Source organism: Mus caroli, unplaced genomic scaffold, assembly GCF_978045245.1.
Source record: "Mus caroli unplaced genomic scaffold, Mus_caroli_1 scaffold_12, whole genome shotgun sequence".
NCBI lineage: Eukaryota > Metazoa > Chordata > Mammalia > Rodentia > Muridae > Mus > Mus caroli.
Window position 1 is genome coordinate 47,304,567 of NW_028227267.1, and position 21,636 is coordinate 47,326,202.

General features: G+C 51.1%; 1 protein-coding gene across 1 annotated transcript; it reads left to right on the top strand.

The window, feature by feature from the left end:
• The first annotated feature begins 374 nt into the window (after positions 1-374).
• Positions 375-21,337, top strand: Arhgef40 (Rho guanine nucleotide exchange factor 40). The gene is made up of 25 exons (XM_029468913.2): positions 375-559; positions 2,949-3,146; positions 4,246-5,482; positions 5,592-5,759; positions 6,473-6,599; positions 7,161-7,257; positions 7,372-7,452; positions 7,577-7,693; positions 9,653-9,748; positions 9,842-9,957; positions 10,477-10,603; positions 11,639-11,761; positions 11,838-11,981; positions 12,455-13,065; positions 13,192-13,426; positions 13,724-13,810; positions 15,468-15,683; positions 16,492-16,662; positions 17,985-18,162; positions 19,373-19,477; positions 19,694-19,837; positions 20,333-20,463; positions 20,600-20,620; positions 20,710-20,756; positions 20,885-21,337. Exons 1-24 carry the CDS (start codon positions 557-559, stop codon positions 20,749-20,751), a joined length of 4,575 nt encoding a protein of 1,524 aa, XP_029324773.1. The 5' UTR covers positions 375-556; the 3' UTR covers positions 20,752-20,756; positions 20,885-21,337.
• The last annotated feature ends 299 nt before the right edge of the window (positions 21,338-21,636 follow it).

The window sequence follows — 21,636 nt, forward strand, 5'->3', positions numbered from 1 at the left end:
GGGGAATACCCTAATTTCCCGGCCTTCAGCTCTACCTAAAGGGAACCAAAGGCTGTGGATCGACCTGGGCCCCAGGACCTTGCCAAGCCCTGCCACGGACCGGAGATGTGTCATGGACCCTAGAGATGGAAGAAGGCTTTTGGCCGCCGGGCAACCTGGGACCTAGGCGGGTCCCCCGCAGGGTCCCGAGCTGAGGCTGCACTGATCCCGCAGAGCGAAGAAGGCGCGGGAAACCCGGGGCGTCCTCAGCTGGGCGGTTCTCGGAGGGGGCGGGGCGGGCTGGCCGCAGACAGCCAGGGGAGCGGAGGCGAGGCTTGTGGCCAGGGTTGGGGGGGCTTCTCGGCTGGGGTCCCGGGCTGGGCGGGGCGGTGCAGGCGGCCGTCTCGGCCCTCCCTGGCGGGGCCCCCGCGGCCTGGGCTGCCGAGCGAGCGGGGAGAGCCGCGGTCGCCGCGCGAGTTGTCCTGCAGCTAGACCCGGCGAGACTGAGCGCCCGGAGGGAGGCGGTGGCTCACCCGCCCCGCCCGCCCGAGAGTGGGACACCTCCCGACGCCGAGCCATGGTGAGTCCCGCGAAGCACCCGGGTATCCCCTCGGCCTTCGCGCAGCCCGCTCCGGACCCCCAGCCCCGTGCCTCCTGTGCCCGCTTAGCGCTGCTCGGCGCTTCGGAGACTCTCCACCCTCCCATCCCCCCTTCTTTTCTTCGACCTGCGGTCCTGCTGCCTGCTCAGTCCCTACCGAGTATTGCCGTGACCCTTTCTTTCTTCTGTGCCACCTCCCCATCCTTCGATGGTCTTTGCACATATCCCACCTCCAGTCTTCTTTTGCTGAGTTTTCCCTCCCCCTCCCTATCTCAGTTTTTCACTCCTGGAGACCCTCTGCGAGTTGGTCTGGCGGCAGCCCTGGAAAGGGCACTGTCCTGGGTCATGAGAACTGACCTGCCTGGAACCACCATTTTCCATCCCTGTCCCCAAACCCGGTGAGATGGGCCCACCCATCCGGCCCTGAGGGACTAGCCACAGCTGTGGCTGGGCCAGGGCCAAAGGGCATGTCCAAAGGGAAATTCCCTCACAGAAAGGGGGCTGTTTGGGGGTGGGTAGGGGGTGTTCCGCAGTACCAATGGGCGTGACGTTGCCAGAGCCAAAACCATAGTTTTTGGGACAAAGTTCCCCGAGGTTCACGCAGCTGCAGGGAACTGAAGCCTGCCTCAGAGCACTGTCGCTGCAGGGAGGGATCTGGATGGAATCCTGTAGAGTAGAGGCTCGGAGAGCAGCAGCTTAGGGTACCAGAAGCCCATGTCAACCGGGAGTGAACACTAAGCCCGGAACTTTCCGGCCAGAAGTACTATGAAGTACTACAGCGAGGGCGCCCACTGCTCAGGCCGGTGCAGCCTATAATGCTCATTGCAGAGTGGAGGAGGGGGAGAGGCCCTGCCAGGGCAATGTCTACGGAGAGTCTGGGAAGCATCACCCTGCTCAGAGGGTTGGAGCAAGACAGGAACTAGGCCAGTGAGCGCTGACTCAGTCTCGCCCGTCGTTTGGTCCCAGCCGACCAGAGAGGCCTGGTGTCTTGGGCTCCTGCCCACCTCCGCCTGCTCCAGACCCCTCCTCCCCTCCTGCCGAGGCCGTTTCCTGTGGCTGCGACTCTTGTTCAGCCATGAGCTCACCGCCCCTAATGGGTTGCAGCTGCTTCGCTGCTCAAGCAGTAGCTCCCCGGATCCTAACTTCAGAGCTCGGGCCCACCCAACCTCACCCCTACCCTTCTTCCCACCCACGTACACGGTCCTGAGAACACTGAGGGTCTGTCTGCTCGCCCACACCTTGGAGCCAAGTTTGGGCTCTGATAACACAGAATGCTGGTCTCTGGGGTGTCTGAATACCCTAATCTTCCCAAACAGCCGGGATTAAGCAACTCTGGCTGGAGAGATTTCAGAGTAAAATAAGTAGTTTTTGTCTTGGGGTGGAAGCAGAACCGTCTGCAATGGGTAGAGAGCTAATAAATGCCAAGAGAGGTAGAGAGATAAATACTGCAAAATACTTTCCTCATTTACAGCAAAGACATCTGATAAACGGAACTTAAAAAGCCATCTTGAGAGAGATATGGACATGCAAAGAAGTAGGCCCCAGAGTTGTTGTTTAGGAAGTGAGTGAAGAAACGTAGCCCAATGAATGATTCGCTTAGGGAGTTGGTCACTACGGGACACGACTTAGTCTTTAAGACAGGTTATCAGACAGAACCCTCTGGAACCAGAAAAAGAAAAAAAAAAAAAAAACTGGAATACATAGCATCAGACCACCTCCTCTCTTCTCCAAGAATTTTGGGTATGTCTTTATCTTCTTTCAAATGGCTCCACCCGATTCATTGTGGCCAATCCCACAGGTTCTGGGAATGAAAGAAAGGGATGCTATAAAGGCCTGAGATAGATAGCCACAGTCTTCTCATCTTCTTTCTTCCCACCTATCAACCAACCATCTCTAGGATGCAGTAGTTTGTGAGTGGGCAAACCTCCACTTACAATAAAGGTATCTGGATGGTGAGCTTGGGAGATTCCATTGGCAAAATGGCTGTGTAGAAACCCCATTACCCCCCCCACCCACCCTCCGAGAATTCTTAAGCATCAGATGGGTTCAGTGGCCCAGCCTATCTCTTTTCTCCCGGGATGCAGTCACCTCAATTCACAAGTGCCTGGAACAATCCTGACCAGAGTCATCTATAACAAGTTCTCCCTGGATCACTAAAGCCAAAGTCTCAGAGCTTAAATGTGAAGCCATAGTAAGCCTGTGTGTGCTGACTGGCCAGGCCCCTCCTATTCCTGGGCTCATTCAGCCAGCATTTTCTGAATACTCACTGTGCACATATGATATGAGACATAGCTATCTGCAGACTGGCCAACTCCCAAGGAGCCATGCTTAGAAAGTCTAGATGTCTATAGCTCGGTATTGTCTCTACCAGGAGCCTGAACCAGTGGAGGACTGTGTGCAGAGCACGCTCGCTGCCTTGTACCCGCCCTTTGAAGCCACAGCCCCAACCCTGTTGGGCCAGGTGTTCCAGGTGGTGGAGAGGACGTACCAGGAGGATGCGCTGAGGTACACGCTGGACTTCCTGGTACCTGCTAAACACCTGCTTGCCAAGGTCCAGCAGGAAGCCTGTGTGAGTGGCCATCAACCCTCTTCTGCCAGGCTAATTTCCTCCTGCTTAGAGACACAGTCTTACCAATAACCGTTCTCCCCAGGAGCCTTTAGGTCTCATTTGCCTGACCTCCCATGATTGTGACTACTCAAATACTAATAATCTGCAAGGACATTCATTTTCCTTTAAGTTGACTCTTAACACATATTGACTCCCCTTAAGAGACCCTGACTTTTCCAGGACAAGTTTCAAATAATGCCTCCTCGTGAGTATCTTAAAACACTCCCTCAGACTCACACGCCTCTGAGAAAAGATTCTCCATTTCTGTAGATATAAAGACTAGCGTAACTGTCTTTGATTCCTCCAAGACAGTGGCATATGTTGTGCAGATCTCTGTGATGACTGGGTCCTTCCCTTCCCACATAGACAACTGGCTTTCTAGGAAAGCTTCTTCCACCAAAGCAGCAACAGTTTGGGGGGGTCTCTCTTCTGCCACATGGCCCTTTTCCCTGTCCCCTAGGGTTTTTGTTTTGTTTTGTTTTGTTTTAAAGATTTATTTACTGGGGTTGGTGAGATACACAGCAGTTAAGAGTACAGACTGCTCTTCCTAAGGGTCCTGAGTTCATTTCCTAGCAAACACACATGGTGGCTCAAAACCATCTATAATGAGATCTGACACCCTCTTCTGGGGTGTCTGAAGACAGCTACAGTGTACTTACGTATAATAAATAAATATGTATATGAGTACACTGTAGCTATACATGGTTGTGAGCCATCATGTGGTTGCTGGGAATTGAATCAGCCCCACTTGCTCTGGCCACCTGGCCCAAGGATTTATTTATTATTATATCTAAGTACACTGTAGCTGTCTTCAAACACACCAGAAGAGGGCTCCAGATCTCATTACAGATGGTTATGAGCCACTATGTGGTTGCTGGGATTTGAACTCAGAAGAGCAGTCAGTGCTCTTAACTGCTGAGCCATCTCTCCACACACATCCCCACCCAGGGATTTTAACCCATCCAACATAAGGCCAGTCCTGCCTAGTCGTTCTCACAGCCCCCTCCTGTTGGTTTCTTCAGCAGAGCCCTTGAGTATAGCCTCTTACTTCTCTCTCCAGGCCCAGTATAGTGGATTCCTCTTCTTCCACGAGGGCTGGCCACTCTGCTTGCATGAGCAGGTGGTAGTGCAGCTAGCGGCCCTTCCCTGGCAGCTGCTGCGCCCTGGAGACTTCTACCTGCAGGTAGTGCCTTCAGCAGCCCAGGCACCCCGGCTGGCACTGAAATGTCTGGCCCCAGGAGGTGGACGGGTACAGGAGCTCCCAGTGCCCAGTGAAGCCTGTGCCTACCTCTTTACACCTGAGTGGCTACAAGGCATTAACAAGGACCGGCCAACAGGGCGCCTCAGCACCTGCCTTCTGTCCGCACCCTCCGGGATCCAGCGGCTGCCCTGGGCTGAGCTCGTCTGCCCAAGATTTGTGCACAAAGAGGGCCTCATGGTGGGACATCAACCAAGTACATTGCCTCCAGAACTGCCCTCTGGACCTCCAGGTCTTCCTAGCTCTCCACTCCCTGAGGAAGTACTTGGTACCCGGAGTCCTGGGGATGGACACAATGCTCCCGCAGAAGGTCCCGAGGGTGAATATGTGGAGCTGTTGGAGGTGACACTACCTGTGAGGGGAAGCCCCGTAGATGCTGAGGCCTCAGGTCTCTCCCGGACCCGCACAGTACCCGCCCGTAAGAGCACTGGAGGGAAGGGCCGGCACCGGAGACACAGGGCGTGGATGAATCAGAAAGGCCTGGGATCTCGGGATCAGGATGGGACACGGCCGCCTGGTGAGGGAAGTAGCACCGGGGCCTCTTCGGACTCACCTTCAGGGGCTGAGGCAGACCCAGATGCCACCGCCCTCCAGGCATCTGAGCCCCCGGCAGAGGCTTTAGGGGAAGCCCCTGAATCCTTCCTCTTGTCAGGGGAGGCTGTGGGAGGAGTGGGCCAGGGGGCTGAAGGACCACCTGGTACCCCTCGAAGAACTGGCAAAGGAAACAGAAGAAAGAAGCGAGCTGCGGGCAGAGGCGCTGGAAGCCGGGGAGGGGAGAGTACCTCAGTCAGCCCCAGGGACAAAGAAGAGACTAGACAGCAGGAAGTCCTTGTCAGTCTGCCCTCACCCAGTGAACAGGAACCTGCAGAATGCAGCCTGGTTAAGGAGAAAGAGGATTCTGGGAAGCAAGAGTCTGAATCAAAAGAGGAACTCAAGCCAGCAGATGAAAGAGAGCCTGCACCCCCAGAAGACTATGAGCCTCCAGAAGAGGAGGTCAGAGAGAGTGAGAAAGAGGAGTTGACCCCGCAGTGTACGGCAGGTGAGATGGCAATGGGGTCCAGGGCCAAGAGCCAAGGCAGGCTGGGCCTAGGGAGGGGACTAGAGGAGACTGGGAACACAATAGAGTAATTCTACATCTGTCTGCACAGGATCCACAGGTCCAGAGTGGTTCCCATCTGAGCCCCCAACACAGCCCCTGGAGACTGTGCAGGATGTAAAAGGAGACAGCCTCCCAGAAGAAACTCCCCCAGTTTCTGTTTTGGATGACCCAGTTGTAGCTTGGGACTTGATGGCATCTGGATTCTTCATTCTGACTGGTCAGTGAGCATCTAGTGAATAAAAGGGGCTGGGGAGATGGCTCAGTCAGCAAAGTGCCTGCTTCGAAAGCGTGAGGACTGAGCTTGGATCCCTAGCATCTATGTAAGAGCTGGTATAGTATGGATGTGTAACCCCATCCATGGAAAGAAAGGGAAGGTTGAGACAGGTGGATGTCTTGGACTCTTTGGTCGGCCAGTCTAGCTGAACCAGAGCTTCTCCAGGTCCAGTGAGAGACCATGTCTACAAATTAATTAATTAATTAATTAATTAAAAGTTGATAGCCCAGCAGTAGGGGGGTTGGGGGGGGGAGGAGTAAACATCTTTAATCCCAACACTCAGGAAGTAGAGGCAGGCAGATCTCTGAGTTTGAGACCAGCATAGTCTACAGAGTGAGTTCCAGGACAGCCAAAGCTGCACAGTAGAATCCTGTCTAAAAAAAAAAAAAAAAAAAAAAACCAACCCCCACAAAAAAAACAAAAAAGGGGGTGGGGGTGATTGAAAAAAACACCTCAGATTGACCTCTGACCTCTATATATGTGCATACATGTGCACACACGCACAAACAAGGACATGTTAGACACGCACAGGGTAGGTGGGAAGGGGCTTTGGGAAAGTGAGGCAGTTGAAGTGGATTTGAGAGGGAGGGAAGGTGGAAGGGGGTTAGTCAAAGATTGACCCCAGCCAGGACAGCCTGGCCACTTTCTGTCTTCAGGAGGGGTAGATCAGACTGGACGAGCTCTGCTGACGATCACGCCTCCACCTCCGTGCCTTCCTGAGGAGTCCTCACCCTCCCAAGAGACACTGAGCACTGCTCTCCGTTACCTCCACTCACTGCTTAGGTAAGCATCGTAGACTTCACTACTCTGGGCATTAATGGGGAGAGTCAGGGAGGACCTGCTTCCTGTCACAAGATACTACTGGCCTGCTATTTCAGCCCTCGGGTGTTCAAGCCGTTGACCTTGAACTTTCACTTCTGGCATTTAGGGTATCTTTCATGATCTTCAAAGTCAACCCTGCTGACTCTCTCTGTACTTTACGACAGCACCCAGGTTACCAGTGCACAGATCTGTTCACCCAACAAACGCTTTGTGTACACTGAGTACCTATTGACAAATGCTATAGCCTTGAATGTATACCATTATAGCACATAGGGTTCGAAGCCCTCTCTGACCCGATAGCTATGTCAACGTAGGCTCTGGATGGTTAGGTTGCATATGGGGCACGTGACCCAGGCATTGACCGTTTGCGCATTGCTCCCCAAATATGGTAATACTAACTTGCGAATACTGTTAGCACTAAGCCAGAAGATCTGTATTCTTCTTTGGTCTCTCTTTGTTGTCTCCCCACTATGCACACACACACACACACACACACACTTTTGGCTATCCTTGCCTCCACAGGCCTGATCTGCAGTTACTGGGGCTGACCATCCTCCTTGACCTTCGCAAGGCACCCCCACTGCCTCCAGCACTTCTTCCTGCCTTGAGTCAGCTTCAGGTAATCAACTACTTGAGACAGGCTTGTCCCCTTCGAGCCTCGCTTTTCCCCAGTGGCAGCCATTCCAGGTCATGCAACTGTCCAAAGGGTAGGGACATTCTTCTTTGCCCTCAGGACTCAGGCGAGCCTCCGCTCATTCAGCGGCTGGTGATCCTCATTCATGAAGACCCTCCAGCTGAACTCTGTGGATTTCAGGTTGGTTGTCTTCCACGTAGTTCCCCATTAGTAATGGAGAGGGGAGGGAAGGCTTGTTGATCTCCCAGATTGGTCTGAATCACCAGGGGCCTGTGCAGAAAACTCCAGTTTTTTATGTCTACAGGGAGCTGAGTTGCTGTCAGAGAAGGATCTGAAAAGAGTGGCCAAGCCAGAGGAGCTGCAGTGGGACTTAGGAGGTCACAGGGACCTCTCCCCCAACCACTGGGCAGAGATACATCAGGTAAACTCCTTCAGCACCTAGGATCCAGGGAGCTGGAAAAGACCCAGCTAAGGGCAGTGAAGGAGAAAAGACAGAGACAAACATAACTGTGGGGTTGGGAAAGAAGCAGTGTATTCAGTTCGGAAAAAGAGTTCTGACTCGTGAACTGTGAACCACTGAGAAGGTGGGAGGGGGTTGTTAAATTCTTTTTTTTTTCCATTTATTTTATGTGTATGCATGTTTTTCTGCATGTATGTATGTACTTTTGTCTGTTGCCCTGGAAGTCAGAAGAGGGCAACAGATTCCCTGGAACTACAGAAGATTTTAAGTCAACAACATGTGGGGCTGGGAACTGAACCCCAGTCCTCTTCAAGAGCAACAGTGCTGCCGGGCGTGGTGGCACACGCCTTTAATCCCAGCACTTGGGAGGCAGAGACAGGCGGATTTCTGAGTTCAAGGCCAGCCTGGTCTACAGAGTGAGTTCCAGGACAGCCAGAGCTACACAGAGAAACCCTGTCTTGGAAAACCAAAAAAAAAAAAAAAAAAAAAAAAAAAAAAAAAAAGAGCAACAGTGCTCTTACCACAACCACCCCTTCTTCTTTTTAGACAGGGTTTCTCTGTGTAGACCTGGCTGTCCTGGAACTCACTTTGTAGACCAGGCTGGCCTCAAACTCAGAAATCCGCCTGCCTCTGCCTCCCAAGTGCTGGTATTAAAAGCGTGCACCGCCACCACCACCCGGCACAAGGACTCTTAACCTGTGAAACATCTTTCCAGCTACCACCCAAATTTTTAAAATCTTTTTAAACATTTTTAAAGATTTATTTTACTTTTAAGCATGAATATACATACATACATACATACATACATACATGTGTCTGTGTATCTATGTGAGTAAATGCCATGTGTATGGGTGTCCTTAGAGGCCAGAGGCATCAGAACCCCTGAATCTGGAGTTACAGGCAGTTGTGAGTGCTGGGAGTCCAATGTGGATACTCTGATGGAGCAATACATGCTCTTAAGCACTGAGCCATCTCTCCAGCTCCCTGTCCCCCAAGTATGTCAAATTCTTAACTTGACATTAAGTAATGTATGCTTGCTAGTGGGAGATGCTAAGATATCATAAAACAGGTAGAGGTGTTTGTGATAGTTACGTGGGTCTCTAGAGAGTTCTGAGAGTAGAAAAATCGGTTCCATGTGGCCTGGCAAGTCACTTTCCCTCACTTCTGGAGATGGTGCCCCTTTCTGTACCTGCTTCCTACACCAGTATGCACAAAGTGCAGGATCTTTTACCACCAACTGATGTACCAGTTGTGCATGGTCTCTATGTAGCTTCCATCGGTTACCTTCATGCTCCTATGAATCTAAGTGTTGTGAGTTTCTCTGAGAGAAGAATCAACACAATCACAGATGAATGCAAACAGGGTTTCTTAGCATGGTTGTGTACCACAGGGAAAGCAGATGAAGGGGAGATGGGACTTAAAGACCAGAGATAGGCAAAGGAAACTCACCCACTAAGCTGTGCCGCTACAGCCATGCTTGGTGCCAGGCCAATATCATTTCCTTAAATTTTATAAAATCTACTTTTATTCTAACTTTACTATTGAGTAAAATGAGGTTTGGGGTTTGTAAGCTTACTCAATATTATATAACTTGAAAGCAACAAAGTCAGTAACTAAACCTAGCATTATATCCACAAAACTCTCCAAGACTCCCATCTCCATCCTGTGGCTAGCTGGCTGGCTGGCTTGCTTGCTTGCTTCCATTTTCTTTCTTCTTTATTTCTTTGTTTTTAAAACAGGGTCTTTCTTTATAGCCCTGGCTGTTCTGGACCTCACTTTGTAGACCAGGCTAGCATCAAATTCAGAGATCCACCGCCTCTGTCTTCTGACTTCTGGGAGTAAAGACCTGTGCCACCACACCCATCTTATTTCTTATCCTACGCCCCATCCCTTAACTCTATCTCTGTATGTGGGTTTCAGGAAGTGGCAAGGCTATGCACCTTGTGCCAAGGCGTGTTGACCTCTGTACAGCAGGCCATTGAGGAGCTAGAGGGAACAGCAGAACCCAAAGAAGAGGTATGAAATGACATGGAATAATGGCAGAGGTGAAAAGGATAGGACTGGGGTAGGAACTCTCTAGTGGAACTCAAAATGTTTCGTTGTCCCAAGGAGGCCGTGGGAATGCCTGAGCCTCTGCAAAAGGTGCTGGCAGATCCTCGGCTGACAGCACTACAGAGGAACGGAGGAGCCATCCTGATGCGCCTGCGCTCCACCCACAGCAGCAAGTAAGAGAGGCAAGTGGGAGGGAGACAGCAGAGAGGCATCTTAAACCTTAAGCGACAGATAATCTTTTTTTAAATATTATTTATTTAATATATACAAATACACTGTAGCTGTCTTCAGACACACCAGAAGAGGGCATCGGATCCTATTGTAGATGGTTGTGAGCCACCATGTGTTTTCTGGGATTTGAACTCAGGATGTCTGGAAGAGCAGTCAGTGCTCTTAACCACTGAGCCATCTCTCCAGCCCCGCAACAGATAATTCTTACTCTACGTTTATCTGGACAAGATGCGGTGCCTTTACACTCATAACCTCCACAATATCCCCGTGTGCTAATTATGATTAGAAATGAGGACGCGGAGGATGAGAGATGCTAAATATTTCAGCCAGGCTAACTCAGCAAGAGAAGTTACAGTACAAGTCTAATTCCAGTGCCACAACACCTCTGATGGTTGCATCCCTGAGGGTACAAAGGTAAAACTGGCCAGGGCAGAGACTCAATGTCACCTCTCTTTCCCCAGGCTAGAGGGCCCAGGCCCAGCTGAGCTATACCAGGAGGTAGATGAGGCCATTCACCAACTTGTGCGTCTGTCCAACCTGCGAGTGCAGCAGCAAGAACAACGGCAGCGCCTGCGCCAAGTCCAGCAGGTGAAGAGACCCCCCCATTACCCTTGCTCAGCCTGGGAGCCTAGCCTCTGCTTATTAGCATCTCTGTTAATACTAAGCGTGGACAGTGTCCTTCCAGCTTCCCTCTTCCCGCTCCTAGAGTGAGAAGGCTCATCCCAAAGTCCATGCTAAAGGGGAGCCAGGGCTTTGTGTTTTGGAGAAACTGCCTCTCAGCTTCTGCTGGGGGGTGGGGGGCTGTCTCTATTGATTACCTGTCTCCACCCGTTTAAAAACATATTTTAAGAATAGAATTTGGAGTTTAAAATGCTTACTTAGCTTTGAGATTTAGCTCTACCAGGCACGAGACGCTACTGCTGAGTAAGTAGCCCATTGGTACACAGTTAGGACAACACACGGGTGGGCAGGAGGAGAAGTGATTTCAGCATAGACCTCGGAAGTGGCTGTCGCTGGCACCGGCCTTGAGGAACGTACTGAGGCTTCTCACTCTCCAACTGCTCCACCCCGGCTTCCAGACCTGCTTCAGAGGGAAAAAAAATTAGTCAAACGTTTCAGAGCAAGTAGGAGGTTCCATCTAGCTCTCCGTATGAAAGAAGAACTGGACACCCACCCACATACACACACACACACACTCACACACACATTCAGACCACCTCCTAAGCTGCAGGCTGGGTGCCTAGGTCTCCTGCCCGCTACTCAGCAGGGCTCAGAGGCTGTGCAGTTCCTCTTGGTCCTCTGTCTGAGTAACTTGCACCCTCCTGCCTCTCATTCCTATCAGTTTATCTGACTCCTCGTCCCGGCCTTGCCCTGGCACACTAACCTGTGTCCCCTGCCAGCTCTGTTTCATACGGCACTTTACCAAAGATGGCGTACCCACTCTTTCATTTAATCCTGTGGAAGCACTTATCATTCATTGTTATCAATCCCACAGCACCAGTGAGACAAAGATGATGGAGGGCCTTTGCATTGGGGTGATGGCAGCTGAGTGGACCTTAGCCTGGCCACCCCACAGACACACACACATACACACACTTCACAGACTTCTTCTACCCTCCTCAGGTGTTGCAGTGGCTGTCTGGCCCAGGGGAAGAGCAGCTGGCAAGCTTCGCCATGCCTGGGAACTCACTGTCAGTCTTGCAAGAGACAGAACTTCGATTCAGGGCTTTTAGCACGGAGGTGCAGGTAAGGACAGAGAGGAGATGGGGGCGGAGGTGTCACTGGGAAAAACTCAAGTCTGAACACAGACCCCTCTCTCCAGGAGCGCCTAGTCCAAGCCCGGGAAGCTTTGGCTCTGGAGGAGGACCTTACCTCCCAGAAAGTTCTAGACATCTTTGAACAACGGCTGGAGCAGGTTGAGAGCGGCCTCCACCGGGCCCTCCGGCTACAGCGCTTCTTCCAGCAGGTGAGGGCAGCGCCCTTCTGAGCTCATTTTTCTCTCAGCCTGGAGCGGCTGGTCAGGCCGTTGTGAACAGTGGTACCTTGGGGCTGGAGAGATGGCTCAGTGGTTAAGACCACTGGCTGCTCTTCCAGAGGTCCCGAGTTCAATTCCCAACAACCACATGGTGGCTCACCAATCTTTAATAAGATCTACTGCCCTCTTCTGGGCTGCGGGCATACGTGCAGGCAGAACACTGTATTCATAAAAATAAATCTTAAAAAAAAAAGTTAGCATGCCCAGGCTGAATGACCTGAGCCCTCAGAAAGGTCCTCTGTAGACATTACACATCTGCACACATCTGCTGTGAAAGCTAGTGAGGCGCTATGTGAAAAGGCTTAGTTATGCTCCCCGGGAATCCATTGGGAATGGAATTTGTGATTGGGAGTGGGTGTGTCCTCACCTTTTTTCTCTAGCTCCAACCTGTTCCGCTTTTGTAGGCACACGAATGGGTAGATGAGGGCTCTGCTCGGCTGGCAGGAGCTGGGCCTGGTCGTGAAGCTCTGCTGGCAGCCCTAGCCCTGCGGAGGGCACCAGAGCCCAGTGCAGGCACCTTCCAAGAGATGCGAGCCCTGGCCCTGGACTTGGGCAGCCCCGCAGCCCTTCGAGAGTGGGGCCGATGTCGGGCACGCTGCCAGGAGCTGGAAAGAAGGATTCAGCAGCAGCTGGGAGAGGAAGCCAGTCCTAGAAGCCACCGACGACGTCGGGCAGACAGTGCCAGCAGCGCAGGGGCCCAGCACGGAGCCCATAGCCCTTCACCCAGCCTCAGTTCCCTGCTGCTTCCCAGCAGCCCTGGGCCACGGGCAGCCCCATCACATTGCTCTCTGACCCCATGTGGGGAGGATTATGAGGAAGAAGGCCTTGAGCTAGCTCCAGAAACAGATGGAAGACTCCCAAGGGCTGTGCTAATCCGAGGACTGGAGGTCACCAGTACTGAAGTGGTAGACAGGACATGTTCGCCCCGAGAACACGTACTATTGGGCCGGGCTGGAGGGCCAGATGGACCCTGGGGAATAGGTACCCCTCGAATGGAACGCAAACGAAGCATCAGGTGAGAGTTCAGACCAATTGTGTCTAATAAGCAAGCAGAAAGGACAATATACTGTTGGGGGAGGGGACGGTAGTGACTCCTTCCCATACCAGAGTGACACCTCTGCTACTCTGGTTGTACTCACAGCGCCCAACAGCGTCTAGTGTCTGAACTGATTGCCTGTGAGCAGGAGTACGTAACCACCCTGAATGAGCCAGTGCCGCCGCCTGGGCCTGAGCTAACGCCTGAGCTTCGATGCACCTGGGCTGCAGCCCTGAGTGTCCGAGAGAGGCTTCGCAGCTTCCACGGGACACACTTTCTACAAGAGCTTCAGGGCTGCGCCGCCCACCCCCTGCGCATTGGGGCCTGCTTCCTTCGCCATGTGAGCAGTCCACCAATTCCAAGTCTTCTTCCTTCCCATGTTCTGCCCTATCCACCATCCCGCAACTGCTGCTGCCCCCTACCCTCTCCCACTTGAGAAGTCCCGGGGGCCCTGTGCCTCACCTTGGTACTTGTTCTCAAGTGTTGTGTGGGTGTCACTGTCTCTTCAAAGAGCCTTTCTAATCCTTGGCAGGTGGAGTGCCTTCTGCTTATCCCTCCTGGGTTCGTGGGGATGGGCGAAGGCATTTAGATCTCTCACCAGCCGGGGTCATTCCCTATCTCTTCCTTACCGGCACAGGGGGATCAGTTCAACCTCTATGCACAGTTCGTGAAGCACAGGCATAAACTGGAGAGTGGTCTGGCTGCGCTCACCCCCTCGGTCAAGGTAAACTTTCCTTCAACTCCTAGGAAAGTGGGTTGACAGGATAGCTTAGTAGGTAAGGACACAGCCGCCACGACCAACAATCCAGACCCATCCCAGAAGCAACCTCCGAAAATGATAGAACTGATTCTTGCCAGTTAGTTGTCTTCTGACTCACTGCACGCACACACACACACACACACACACACACACGCACACGTGCACACATATGCATGCATAGACATGTGCACGCATACACTCAAGCACACACACACACACACACACACACACAAAATAAGTTAGAATGAGAAAATGTTTTTAGGAGAAAGGACCAGAAAGACCTAAGAACTCACCCCACTGTGAACTCTCAGGGAAAACAATCTTTCATGGATGTACCCAGGAACATTCTCCAGGAATCTCCAATAACCTCCAGACTGCTGTCTGGGAACCAGGAGGGTCTCCTTTTTTTTTTTTAATACTTTTTATTAGGTATTTTCCTCATTTACATTCAGGAGGGTCTCCTAGTATTGCACTGAGAGACAGAAGAGGCTGAGCTCTTACCCAGATTCCCCCACTGGAAGGAATCTGGGCAAAACTCTTGATTCCTTGGGTCTCTTGGTTTTTGTTTTGTTGTGTTGTGGTTTTGGGTGGTTGGTTGGTTGGTTGGTTGGTTCGTTGCTTTGATTTAAGATTTATTTGTTTTTAATTTTATGTGTGTGACTATTCGCCTGCAGGTATGTATGTGTGTTATGACTGAGCCTAGTGCACAAGGAGGCCAGAAGAGATCAGATCACCTGAAACTGGAGTTACAGATACTTGTGAGCCATTGTGTGGGTGCTGGGAACTGAACCAGGTCCTCTGCAAGAGCAGTAAGTGCTCTTAACTGCTGAGCCCTCTCTTCAGCCTCTAGGCCTGTTTGTGTCTACAGGTGATAAGCAAGGGCAGTGTGCACTGTGTCCAGCTGGGAACATAAGGAGCAGAGGATTCTGTATGAAAGGATGTGAAAATGACTGTGAAAGCCAGGGGGCTTGCACTGCTATGAGCTGGGTTCTCCTCCAGCACAGTCATGTGTGGGAAGTCACAGGACAATTCACAGGAGTTGGTTCTCTTTCCACTACCTGGGTCCCAGGGATGGAACTTGATTCCCATGCTTGGTGACAAGTTCCTTTAGGTTCTGAGCTGTCTCACTTACCTCTACTTTTCTTTCTCTTTACTCAAAAAAGAAAAGGAAAAGGAAAAGGAAAAAAACCTTTTTTTAAACAAATTTTTATTATTGGAGCATGTGCATACACATGTGCACACACCCACACACATGTACATACATATATATGCATATGCACACACATATATACATATATGTATTCATATATATGTATGTGTGTTCATATAGATATATAGATATAGATATATAGATATAGATATATGCACTATGGTGCCCATGTGGAGATCAATTCTTTCCAAAATGTGGATCTTGGGAATGAAACTCAGGTTATCAGGCTTACTAGAAAGCACCTTTACCCACTGAGTCTTGCAGGGCCCTTTCTTCACCTTTAAAAGTATTTGGTCCTCTGTTTCTCGAAGCCTGTACCCAGCCACCCAGCCTCTCACATTCTTGTCCCTAGACGTTGGCTCCTACCAGCCCCAACCCCCATTCTCATGCCCTGCTATGGTTTCACCCTAGGGTTCCATGGAGAGCAGCCCTTGCTTGCCCCGGGCCCTGCAGCAGCCACTGGAGCAGCTGGCTCGGTATGGACAGCTCCTAGAGGAGCTCCTGAGGGAAGCCGGGCCTGAGCTAAGCTCTGAACGCCAGGCCCTCAGGGCTGCTGTACAGTTGCTCCAGGAACAAGAGGCCCGAGGCAGAGATCTGCTCGCTGTGGAAGCTGTTCGAGGCTGTGAGGTAAGGTTCTGGGCTCCAGTTCTGTTTGCACAAACTGTGTAACTCTGTAGCCATAGAAAGTGTGGGCTGGTGACCATAGCACCGGAGCAGAGGTCCGTGGCCCTAGGCTCTGTCTAGCCCTTTGTTGCCTCATCTATAAATAACAAGTTCTGTCCAACATCCTCTGCTCTCCCTCCATCTGCAAGCGCTCTTCTGTTCCATCCAATTCTTCTCATTCCCTGTCTGCTCTCTTTCTCTAGCCTACCATGCTTTTTCCTCGGCCTCATCTCTTTCCAGATTCCAAATCCAGAGCTTCCTCTAGATCAGCAGTTCTCAACCTGTAGGTCTCGACCCTTTGGGGGGTCAGAAAGGGGTTACGTAAGACCATCAGAAAAGACAGATATTTACATTATGATGTATATAACCATTGCAAAATTACAGATAGGAAGAAACAAAAATAATTTTATTGTTGGGGGGGTGGAGCGGTCACCACTACATGAGGAACTGTGTTAAAGGGTAGGAGCATTAGAAGGTTGAGAACCACTGCTCTAGATGGACCTCCCCGTGTTCTTGGCTGGTTCTCTTCTTACATCTGCAGTGTGCACAGACTCCCCCCATGGCTGGCTGGGTACCAACTCTGCAGTGCATCTCTTTATCTTTGTGCTGGTAGACATGTGTGCATGAGAGACAGTGGATAGGGTCCAGAGGTCCTTCCTGACTTCCTGACCATGCCAACAGCCAGGCCATTAGACCCCTTTCCCTCTAAATCCCTTCTGTCCCATAACGTCACACAAAGACCTCCTAGACTGGCCTTTCCTTCTCTCTCCAGATAGATCTAAAGGAACAGGGACAGCTCTTGCATCGGGACCCTTTCACTGTCATCTGTGGCCGGAAAAAGTGCCTCCGCCACGTCTTTCTGTTTGAGGACCTGCTCTTATTCAGCAAGCTCAAGGGATCTGAAGGAGGATCCGAGACCTTCGTTTACAAGCAGGCTTTCAAGGTATACTACGTGGAGTGGGGGTACTGAGCTATGTTCTTCCTGAGAACTAGGAATGCTCTAGAAGTTCAACCTCAAACCAAATTCAGAATCTTCATCACCTAAAATAAGTTTCACCTTTTAGTCATCGCTTTTAGTGTGCTAGCAAGTGAAAGAAATCCCCTGTTGTTGGTGAACCCCTTTGGGTTCTTCATGCAGAAGACTAAGGAGGCATTTTAAAATTGAATGAAGGCCGGGGGCGGTGGTGGCGCACGCCTTTAATCCCAGCACTAGGGAGGCAGAGGCAGGCGGATTTCTGAGTTCAAGACCAGCCTGGTCTACAAAGTGAGTTCCAGGACAGCCAGGGCTATACGGAGAAACCCTGTCTCGAAAAACCCAAAAAAAAAAAAAAAAAAAAAAAAACTGAATGGAAAAAGACCTTTCAATTAAGAACACACCTGTCTGCTGGGTGGCAGTGGTGCACACCTTTAATCCCAGCATTTGGGAGGCAGATCTTAGTCTGAGGCCAGCCTGGTCTACAGAGTGAGTTCCAGGACAGCCAGGGCTACACAGAGAAACCCTGTCGGGATATATATATATATATATGCACATCTTTTGAGTTGGTCCCTGCTATATGAAGAAAAAGGACAGCACACCTCTTAATTTCACACTGAACTAAATAGAACTCAAGAGGCAGGTGCTGCTTCAAGCATCTAGCCAAATATAAATATCCATAGCAACCCAAGGTCCTGGATCAGGCCAGATGGAATGATAAAAGGAGATGGAATTATCAAAAGATGGCCTAGTCGGCCATCACTGGAAAGAGAGGCCCATTGGTCATGCAAACTTTATATGCCCCAGTACAGGGGAACGCCAGGGCCAAAAAGTGGGAGTGGGTGGGTAGGGGAGTGGGGGGGGATGGTATGGGGGACTTTTGGGATAGCATTGGAAATGTAAATGAGGAAAATACCTAATAAAAATATTAAAAAAGGAAAAAAAAGAATAAAGTGGGGAAAAAAAGGAGATGGAATGATAAAAGGTTCCCAAGATCCTTGTATTAGTTCCACCTCTTAAGCAGTAGGACAGAGACAAAGGTCTGTGTTTGGAACAGCACAGACATGCTAATACTTCACTCTGGAAAATGTTGCTTCCCGTCTCTGGGTGAGCCTTACTTTCCCTTCTGTATATTAGGCCTGCTAAGCAGTGTAGCGTGCCTGCTACCCGACAACTGTTGAACAAATGTGTACTGAATATCGACCAAGCTAAACATAGCACTTGCCAGTATAGAGCCACCTAATGAGGGACACCTCCATCCTCACAATCCAGTCTCTTTTGCCCTTCCTCAGACCGCTGACATGGGGCTGACAGAAAACATCGGGGACAGTGGACTCTGTTTCGAACTATGGTTTCGGCGACGGCGTGCAAGAGAAGCATACACGTTGCAGGCTACTTCACCAGAGACCAAACTCAAGTGGACAAGTTCTATTGCCCAGCTGCTGTGGAGACAGGCAGCCCACAACAAGGGTAACGGGCAGGCCACAGGGATGTTCTGCTTGCAATCAGAGTTACAGGAGAAGTTTTCCTGGAGAGTGTGGAGATGGCTTGGGAAACTGTATATATAGGAGGTAGAAAAGACGCCTTAAGAAAAGATTCAGCCCGGTGGTGGTAATCCCAACACTGGGGAGGCAGAGGCACGTGAACCTCTGTGTTCCGTGCCAGCCTGCTCTACAGAATGAGTTCCAGGACAGCCTGAGCTACACAAAGAAACTCTGTCTTTAAAACCCAAAGAGAGAGGGAGCAGATTCAAAGCTTGGTTTAAAAGATATTACTAAGACAGAAATTAGCTATGAGGAAAGAGAAAGCGAGAAAGTTCCGAGGAACAAGAGGTGCAGAACTGCCCAGTGGACTGAGGCCTAAGAACTGCTGTTCCTTGCTTGCTGTGTGACCTGGACTAATTATCGTTTCTTTGTTGTTGGTTAGTACTGGGTTTCAATTTGGGTTTTTTTTGTTGTTGTTGTTGTTGTGATTCTCTGAATTCTCTGTTCTATTCATCTGAAAAATGCGTAGCACTTTTATCAGCTTAAAGTGATAAGAAGGACCGAGCAGGTTGATACGCATGGAAGCTCTTTATAAACCACAAAGGTGTGCAAGAACACAACTGCTCTTACTGTCCGTGATACGGGGAAGCCGAGGGTTACTTACAAAGTCGGGGGCCAGGAAGGGGGCTCATTGGGTAAAAGTACTTGTCATGCAAGTATGAAGATCTGTGTTCAAATCCCCAGAGCCCACATAAATGTCAGTGCTGCAAATGTAGTAAGTAACAGGGACATCTGAAAGCTCATCCTTCCTGCAGAGACGGGCGGCTACGACAGGGATTGCCTCCAGAAGCTTGCTAGACAGCCATCCTGGCACGTACTACCAAAATGACTGAGAGGGTCAGCCATGAAACACACACACACACACACACACACACACACACGCACACACACACATCAGGTGGCTAGGAGGCCAAATGAGCAGGATGAAACATATGGGAGAGAGCAGATGTATATTTAGAAGAGGTGAAAGGTTACTATCACAGTCCATGCCTTGATAGCCAAGAAAGGGGAGACAGCAAAAGAAAGAAGCGAGGTGTGGTGAGAGTTGGGAAAGAGACCGGAGGGTGAAGAGGGTTGTGCTAACAGTGAGGCAGGAGAGCCAAGAGAAAGTAACAAACGGGGTCTCTGTTCCCTAGAACTCCGAGTGCAGCAGATGGTTTCCATGGGCATCGGGAATAAACCTTTCCTGGACATTAAAGCCCTTGGGGAACGGACACTGAGTGCCCTGCTCACTGGAAGAGGTGAGGTCCAGGGAGCTGGGGACGGGGGTGTTCCCAGCAGTCAGACCTTGATACAAAAACAATGGGGAGCTGTCAGGAAGGATACTGAGGTGCTGAATGGGCACCTCTTCCCAAAACGTGGGGTTCCCTGGGAAGCCCTCTGTGAGCTGTTCCATGGAGCCAGGAGGACTTTTCCACACCAGCACCCCACCACCCCAACTCCCCCACTCTCTGCAGCCGCCCGCACCCGGGCCTCCGTAGCCGTGTCATCCTTTGAACATGCTGGCCCGTCCCTTCCCGGCCTCTCACCGGGAGCCTGCTCCCTGCCGGCCCGCGTCGAGGAGGAGGCCTGGGATCTGGACGTCAAGCAGATTTCCCTGGGTGAGGCACCTCTCAAGGGGTGGCCCCCAACCGCTGGGTCATGGTGATGTTCAGGCTGCCTATTGCTGAGCAATTCCTTTTTCTAGCCAAGTAGCCCGGTTGCCATGACAACTACATACAGCTTCCCCATTGCTAAAAGAGCCTTCCATCTGGTTGCTAGGGAGATGCTTACAGCAGCCTTTTGCTAAGAAGCACTTCTTCTGTACCTTTCTCTCTAGCGCTCCTTGAGTTTCTATGGAAACTGCCTCAGCTTCCTGTTGTAGCCTCCTGGTTCACCGCGGCAATTCTTAGTTTCCTGTCGCTTCTTCCCTGGTTGCTCTAATGATGCTGCTGACAATTTCCTGCCTCTTGGTAGGGGGGTTCTCTTGCAACTGGATTGCTATGGTGACTCACAGCTTCCTGTTGCTATGGAGCTTTTTCTTCCTTGCCAGAGGAGCTTGGTTAAGGTAATATGGAAGGGTTTTATGCCTATTCTCACCCTAGCTTCCCCTCCAGCCTCAGAAACACTTGACTCTTCTGGAGATGTGTCCCCAGGACCACGAAACAGCCCCAGCCTGCAGCCCCCCAACCCTGGGAGCAGTACTCCCGCTCTGACCAGTGGAGGGATCTTAGGGCTCTCCCGGCAGGTGAGTCCCTGGGAACAGGCGGTCTCTGTTTGGATGGCCGTTTTCTGATCACTTGAGTAGAGGAAGCAGATATTAAACTCACAGCTGATGCTCAGATTGGATTTGTTATCCAGTCTGCCTTTCTCCTCTCCCCTAGGCCTGGCTGAGAGGCATCAAGGTCAGAGATCAAAAACAATCTTGAGGAGCGGGGAGAGACACATACAATAGAGACCATATCTAAACACACTGCAATTTCTGTGTCCTCAGAGTCATTCCCGAGCCCTGAGTGACCCCACCACGCCTCTGTGAGCTAGGTGAGTCAACACCCTTTTTTTTTTCCCCACATCCCCTATTCTAAGGACCTTCCTTCCTGACCTCGGGTGCTTGGAAGCCAGCTTCTTGCTTCTCCCAACCCATCTCCCTCTTCTCTCCTGGCTTCCAGAGAAGATCCAGATCGGCAGGCCCTTCTCAGCACATTTTTGGCTGGGATGCCAATGGGACATAATGGAGGACCTAAGCTCTCGATTCCCTCCCTCTGCTTCCTGGACAGAGAGGCGGGCGGGGACCAGAGCTTCCCCTGCCACCGCTGTCTAGCTCTCCCCTGCTTGGTGCCTTTTCACTGCAGGAACCGGAGTGGCCCTGTTCAATTGCCTTTATGCTCCGAGGGCAGGGAAATGTCCCCTTGCTGTGCTACTGCACACCCCCGGGACACTGCTAACTCTTCTCATCCCAACTCCCCCAGAAGATTCATCTCTGCCAGGTCGAATGGAATTGCATTCTGGGGGATCACGAGAAATATGCTGTAAGCCACCGAAGGAGACGGGGTGGGCACTGCGGACTTCATATGTAATTACTGTTGCTATACTGTTGTTACATTAAATATATTTACTCTCACTGTGACTCTGGGGAGCTAGCGCAGGCCTCTGGATTAAGGTGGTTGAACTGACTTCATTACTTCCCTATAACCACTAAGTAGGACTCGGAAGATAAAACCAAGGTCAGAAAGTAGCTGTTCCTTCCTCCCCTTGCTGGCCCAACACTGACGCTCTGTGAGTGTGGGAGAATGCCTCCCCCTCAGGCTCTGGGAAACTCACTGAACTCCGAAGTCCCTCCTCCATTCTGCACCCACTTCTTGAGGCCTGAGATGGTCGGATGGGTCCAGCACAATGCAGCACTTATCTATGATGTCCTCGG